This window comes from Nicotiana tomentosiformis, chromosome 1 (genome assembly GCF_000390325.3).
Source record: "Nicotiana tomentosiformis chromosome 1, ASM39032v3, whole genome shotgun sequence".
Classification (NCBI taxonomy): Eukaryota; Viridiplantae; Streptophyta; class Magnoliopsida; order Solanales; family Solanaceae; genus Nicotiana; species Nicotiana tomentosiformis.
In genome coordinates, this window is record NC_090812.1 from 14,954,533 (window position 1) to 14,961,554 (window position 7,022).

Sequence of the window (7,022 nt, forward strand, 5' to 3'; positions counted from 1 at the left end):
TAGAAACTATAAAGGAAATCAAATAAATCGGGAAGTAAAAAAAGACTTGGAGTAATTAAATAGACATTCACTATGTGAAAATTGAAAATAACATGAAATAAAATAATCAAATCATTAGTTTATCTCTCTAAACTCTAAAGGAGCAGTGTAGTTACTAGTTATAATCTAAATTACAATATCATGAGTATAAATATGCTTTAACTAACAAGAGTGAGTTAATCTGGCGGCGAGTAACCTCCACCTCCGACCAAGATTGTGAGTTCTGAGTCTAACCTAAATCTGCTTTTAACTCCCAATTAAATAGTAGGAGTACTAATTAATTATGAAAAAAGGATCATTAATTTGAAACAGAACAGTAGTCAAACAAGTGTGGTAGTTGCATTGGATGAGCCTTCCACACTAATAAGGTTGTTCAACAAAATTCTTCAGTTCATACTTCATACAGTGTCAGCAACGTTGTTAGCTCCGCCTCCACTCCATACTCTGTCCTTCAAATCTCAACTCTACAATCGAATATTCACCAATGGCTTCTATGGCTGTATCACAATCTATCTTCTCCACTCTCACTTCTCAAAGAGGCTTTGAGAATGCGTCTTTACCTTTGCCCAGTTCAATGCTCAAACACTCTCTTGTTGTCAATTCACTGTCCACCCATTTCAACAAGACCCGCAATACTAGGTTTATCACCAACTGTACTTCTCCAGAAAATGATACCCCAATTGAATTGAGTATGCATTTATTTGCTTCTTTGTTTCCATAATTGTTTGTTTTAGCTCCTTCAAATGTTTGAAATCTTGATTTTTACCTTACCTTATAAAAAAAGAAGTTTAAATTTTGATTTGCTTATAGGGTATCCAGCATTTCCTACTGTGATGGATATCAATCAGATTCGCGAGATTTTGCCCCATCGGTATGCATTTCTTATCTCTTTGTAAAAATGTGTTTATTTGTTTCATTAATGACTTAAAAAGACAAATTATTTAGTGCTCGAATGAACTCGAATAGATTGGACATTGGTATGTAGGACTGGTATGCCTGAAACCAACTAGTTTGGGATATTTGAGGCATAGTTGATTGATTCATATGTTTCAGTAATGTGATATGGGATTGCTGATTAGGGCTGCATTTTGTCAGTTTTCCGTTTCTTTTAGTGGATAGAGTGATTGAATACAATCCAGGAGTGTCAGCTGTGGCAATAAAGAATGTGACGATCAATGATAACTTCTTTCCTGGGCATTTCCCTGAGAGGCCAATCATGCCTGGTGTCCTCATGGTTGAGGTATGTTTATGATTCCATGAAACAGATTGAAAGTTCATTTGCATTAGTTAAAGGTTCCACCTTTTTGGTTTTGTCTTATTGATTGTGGCATAGATTAGAGATCCTCTTTTCAAAGCAATGAAATTGGATAAATTTAGTTTCTTATCACCTATTTCAGATTTTCATGTCGATGCTAATGTAACTGACGATGGTTCTGACCTTTTCCATATAGCATGTTGATTTATTTTGTAATTGAAATGATATGTGAAGTCCTTACTTTTCAAGAGTTACTCTTATTGTGGCTTGGTTAACAATATTTCTCGGAGGAGTGCTTCTATTCTTCGGTTATGAAAGTACATGAGATAATTGACTTGTATGGGAGATTTCTTCAACAATCGTTACGAGTGTTCCACGGTTCAGAAAAAATAAATCTTTGGGTAAATCTATTCAGAAAGTGGGGCTGACTGGCTGAATTGGACTCGAGAGTTTTTAACATATTCATTTAAAAGGAATGTTCTTTTACCTCTTAGGTATCCACTTAAAGCTTGTTTATCATTTCAAAATTTTCTTCTACTTGAAGTAGTTAGCTTTTTTCTCACCTTGGTTATTTGTCCAAGTGAAATTGTGAGATCAAGAAGATAACTGAAGTTAATCCACAATTTAAAAGAACATAGAAAGCCAATAGGATTTGCTGCTCTGCTGAGTGAACTGTTTTCTTATAAAATAATGAATCTCTTACTGATCTTTCCACTGAGACCAAATAGTTCAGTTAAGAAGAATCTCCTGCCATTTTTGTGAAATTGGAACTCAAGTGAAATGCTATTTACAATAGTAGATTTATTGGGGAAGCTTTTAAAGCAATGCATATTATGTACTCATTAAAAAAAAACCGTATCACTTACTATGTCCTTCACCTTAGCCTTTTGGTCATTTCCCTTTTTTCTTTCTCTTCTTTCGATTATGAACATGTAGAGCTAGCTCCAGCAAATGTTTGATCATCCATCACACATCAGCATTTGAGTCTTCTGGTTCAGAAACAAAGTCTCCTCCTTTTTTCTTGGTACTCACTCCAGGAAGATGGTTATGCAATATTAAAAATCGTCATACTCATACCACAGTTCAGCATTAGATCATATGGTAGTGTACCACACCAATCTTTGGAGAACATTTGGAGGCGACAAGGTATTTGCAATATCTATGACAGAGTGCTAAAGAGCCATGAGCTCTGATTGATTATCACTTTCAGGTTCTCAGTCTTAGGCTGAACTCTTTGTCACTTGTCGTCCCCATGACATTGGGCTTTACTGCTTTAGAGCTGAGGATATGACACATTTAAACACGCGCGCGCGCGCGCGCGCACACACACACAGAGAGAGAACTATTATGATGTATCCTTCTTGGAAACCTTCTCCAGTGGAGCTTCCTGGACCTAATGTCATTATAACATGGAAGATTATGTGTGATAACTTACTATATATAGGCTGTTTTGAAATTTTAGCAATTTTTTCCTCTCGTCAAAATGCTTTCAGCGGTAATACAGCAGCTCCTGGTGATAATTTTAATTATCTTCTTTATAGTTTTTTATAATATAAGTGGAAGTGAAGTTACTTTTCAGTGAAAAGGTGATAGCCGGACTCCATTGTTATAGTACAAAAAGCATGGAGGACCACACCTTGATGTCCTCTGAGAATACTAAATGACATTAGTTACTGCTAGGGCTGTAATCACCCGCGTTTTTTTTATCAGACAATCACCCGGGTTTTAGATACACCTATTCTCTATGACATTGGGGAAGTCCAAATATCCAGCCCTTTCGGATTTGTTCCTAACACATCAGTCTATCCCAGACCCTAGAGTATTAGATTTATCAGTACTCAGTATACCAAATACAGGCAGAACTACAAGGTGAATATATCTTTTGTAAAAGGGAGTTCTATCAGTACTCAGTATACCAAATACAAGCAGAACTACAAGGTGAATCTTTCTTTTTTAAAAGGGAGTTCTAGAATTCAGTTTAAAATGAAAAAGTATTATAACAACTCACGAAGAAAGAGAGGAGAGTTAATGGTATGTGTAGGTAGGACGAGTTGTAGTTGCAGGATCATGCAACATTGAATGCAAAGCTTGTCACTTATTTTCATCTACTTTTAAATTATTTATTTGGAGTTGTCTAAATTTTGACTTCTTTGGTTATCTTACCTTTCTTGCTGTAAGATTTTAATTTTATCAAACTTTGATGTGTGTCTATTTCTGTCAATTCAGGCAATGGCCCAAGTTGGTGGCCTGGTCATGCTACAACCTGAAGTGGGAGGCTCCAGAGAGAACTTCTTCTTTGCTGGAATAGACAAAGTAAGATTCAGGAAACCAGTGATCGCTGGAGATACTTTAGTAATGAGAATGACACTGATCAAGCTGCAGAAACGGTTTGGAATAGCAAAGATGGAAGGAAAGGCATACGTAGGTGGGGATGTGGTCTGCGAGGGTGAGTTCTTGATGGCTACAGGCAGTGAGTAATGGTGTGAAGCTATTACTAGGAAACTTTCTGGCACCTTGATCTGCTCCCATTAATGTTAAACTAGGGAATCTCATAAATTTCTTTTTCATCTGAAGCGTAGTTGCAATCTATGAGCTTTTGGTTTCTGTCCTTGCCAAAGATAAACCAAATGGTATGTTACAGTCAGGATGAATGCGAAGTTTCTATGTCTGTGACTGAGAGTTCTTTGCCTTTGCGTGCATTGATATGACAATCCTGATTCTGATAGTATGATATTTTGATCTTATAACCAAGAAGGCAGCAAGACATTACAGCCATCCTGGCTGAATTATGTGGTTGGTGAAGGTTTGTGCAGCATTTTGTTCAAATTTTAATATGTGACTGCAAATTATGTTCATTCTTGGACTAGGGTCATCAGATTAATTTGTGATTCTTGAATCATTTACTTGGAAATTTTACTACCGTATCACTGCCTTTGTATTGTTACAATTTATATTCTCCTGCTTGGGCCAGGCAAACATAAATCTGTTCTTCAATTATAGTGTTTGTAAGATGATAAACTGTCTCAAGGGGGAAGGATTTGAATTATCACAAGGGGGAAAAGCATGAAGTGACTAGTCCATGCTTTGGTTTCTTCTTTTCTACATCCAGTGACTCTTTACAATGAAAATGTTTAATATGAAACTCCTTACAAGCCAAGAGCTCCGAGGGGTGTCTTTCCTTGCCCGGCCTCAAAATAGAAAATTAACATGGCTAACATAGCAAGTCTAGCATGCTTGATTTCAGCAACCTTCAGTCTCTCAAGCTTCTCTGTGTCAGGGATGTATACACCATCGTTAAGTGTACCAGCCAAGGCCAAGGGATCAAAGAACTTGCCGCCAGGGTAACCCTGTTCGCCAGTGAAGTTGGCAAAGTTCTCAGCAGTCTTGGACCACGGAGTTGCCCACTCTACTGACTGAGATTCAGGGTTGAAGAAGTCCACCCACCTTTTGCTCTCAACCCACCCCATGAGTAGAAGTTGGGTGCCAAGAAGTGAGCCAAAAGAGAAAGGTGCAATAGCACCGGGGTCAGCACCAGCCTCGAACCATGGAATGCCACTCCAGGCTTGACCAACAAAGATGCCCAATACTGCAGCCATTGCCCATCTGCCGTGAATGAGCTCTGCTTCTCTGTACCATTTCAAGAATGCAGGGTCCTTGCCAAGACCAAGTGGATCAAAACCATAGTCACCAGGGAGTCTGCAAGTTCAAATGCAGTTAAGCCTTTGCGTAAAATGAAACATGAGGAGAGGGGGGAGGACCAGAGACGAATCTAGAGCATGTTCAGGGTTCAAGCTTTCTGCTTGAACCATATATACATGTTCTGAATACACTAATTTTAAATCCTAGATTCATCTCCGGGGGATGGAGGTTGAGGGTAGGAGATATAAAGTGAACTTACGAGCCATCAAGCCACTCAGGGTCAAGCAAATTTCCACCACCTTTAACAGCAGGAATCCAAGATTTCTTGGGAGCAGCCGCTGCCGCCACAATGAACCTCTTGGGAGTGGCAACACCACCAACTCTGGCGGCAACTGGAGCACCCAAAAAGGCCTGACTGTTCTTGCCACCAGTCAAGAAAGAGGAGCTCAAGCCATTAAGCACTGCGGCAGATGTGGTGGCCATGTTTCTATCTACACACTTATGGGGTTTGTATGTGTAGAATAAGCTGCAAAGTTGTGGATGGTTGTTTCTTGTTTGAAGGTAGAAGTGAGGTTCCTGGTTATATGGGGTATGAGATCAAAAGGGCAGATTGTAAGGAGCCAAGTAGGATAAATGAAATCTGCAGATGAAATCTATGATCTCTAGTGGATAGATTTCGGACCAATAAGATGTTCAGCTCCATCTCTATCTCCCTTATTTAATTTGTGCCATCCACGTGTACACTTCCTTCCCCTATAGTATATGCCTCTGCATGTCTGTAATGCCCCACTCTCCAACCTCTCAAATGCTTGAACAACCAGATTCTCTTGATAAGAAATTCTTGTGTATCACATAGCTTCTACTTAGTTCTTTGAAGCTATCATGCGGTTGCTAATGTTTATGTAGTACCACTACTTTGAAATTTGTGAATAGGGTTAATAGATCTTTAAAAACCGATTAAACTGATCCAACCGAATCGTATCGAACCAAGGTTTATCTTAATAAAATCATAGATTTTTATACAAACTTATAATTGTACCGAATAATCGGATAGATTTTTTATTTTATAAAAATAAATCGAAAAAATACTAAACCGTACCGAATAAATTTATATATGAAAAATATATTTTATATACTACTAAGTTTAAAACTAACAAAGAAGCTCCTTTTCTTGAGTCTTGGGATTATGAAAATGACTACAAGTGACCAAAAAATTAATATTCAAGGTCCCAACTTCAAAACCTATTCTACTACTCATATCGAAACTAAATTAGTTCTAACATATTGATTAGCAAGCCACTAGGTAATCCAGCAATCTTCAGTGGCAAGCCACAAGGCATTGGGTATTTTTCCTCTCGTATAATTTAGATTTCTCTTGCTAGATACTAATCTTTTAATAAGTTTTATTCTTGAGTCCCAACTCGATTAGTATCTTTTCACTCATATGAGTTATATTTCTCACGTCTTTGCTTAATTTGTTTTACGCTACCATAGAATAGTGGGATGAATCTCTATTCTGGATATCTTTCATGTTCCTTTGATCATCGCTTTTAAAATAGTAAAAATATCTAGAGAGTTTTGCCAAAGTAATGCAATTACACATTATTGCATTCTAACTTTAACTAGCAACTCTTGCGTGACATTTTTAGAAAATACAAAAAAAAAACTAGATGATTAGGACGGCTTTGAAAAGTCTAATTTTAGTTATACAAAATGGAATAACCGAAAATTTGGTGTGGTATAAATTTTATAAAATAACCGGCCGAACTATTCAACTGTACTGTTTTACGGGTAAACAGTTCGGCGCCCACCGTGGGGTTAGACAGTTGCGTAATTGGGTTGATCATTGCATCTATTACTAACTTGTTTAATTCTTTGTTTCTTAGCAAAAAATCATTAAAAATGGCTATTGACATTGTCAACATCACGCACACTGTTGAGGTCCAAGGAAATCAGCCTTAGCATGAAGATTCGATCAGCGATACCCACAACGAGGAGGGTGTAGCCACTCCAGTCCATGACAGAAAATATCCACAACACGTTCGAGGGGCAACTCTTGATGATGCTGAAGACGAGCACGTTGTGAAAA

At 37.8% G+C, this 7,022-nt stretch overlaps 2 protein-coding genes across 2 annotated transcripts; one reads left to right on the plus strand and one right to left on the minus strand.

Moving 5' to 3' along the window:
* Positions 1-362: 362 nt before the first annotated feature.
* LOC104106427 (uncharacterized) lies at positions 363-3,971 on the plus strand. Its single transcript, XM_009614975.4, has 4 exons — positions 363-728; positions 850-910; positions 1,135-1,279; positions 3,521-3,971. Exons 1-4 carry the CDS (start codon positions 524-526, stop codon positions 3,770-3,772), a joined length of 663 nt encoding a protein of 220 aa, XP_009613270.1. The 5' UTR covers positions 363-523; the 3' UTR covers positions 3,773-3,971.
* Positions 3,972-4,313: 342 nt separating this feature from the next.
* On the minus strand, positions 4,314-5,599 carry LOC104106426 (chlorophyll a-b binding protein CP24 10A, chloroplastic). The gene is made up of 2 exons (XM_009614974.4): positions 5,193-5,599; positions 4,314-4,990 (listed from the first exon to the last, which is right to left on the minus strand). The coding sequence occupies exons 1-2, from the start codon at positions 5,414-5,416 to the stop codon at positions 4,441-4,443; spliced, it is 774 nt and encodes a 257-aa protein (XP_009613269.1). The 5' UTR covers positions 5,417-5,599; the 3' UTR covers positions 4,314-4,440.
* Between the last annotated feature and the right edge of the window lie 1,423 nt (positions 5,600-7,022).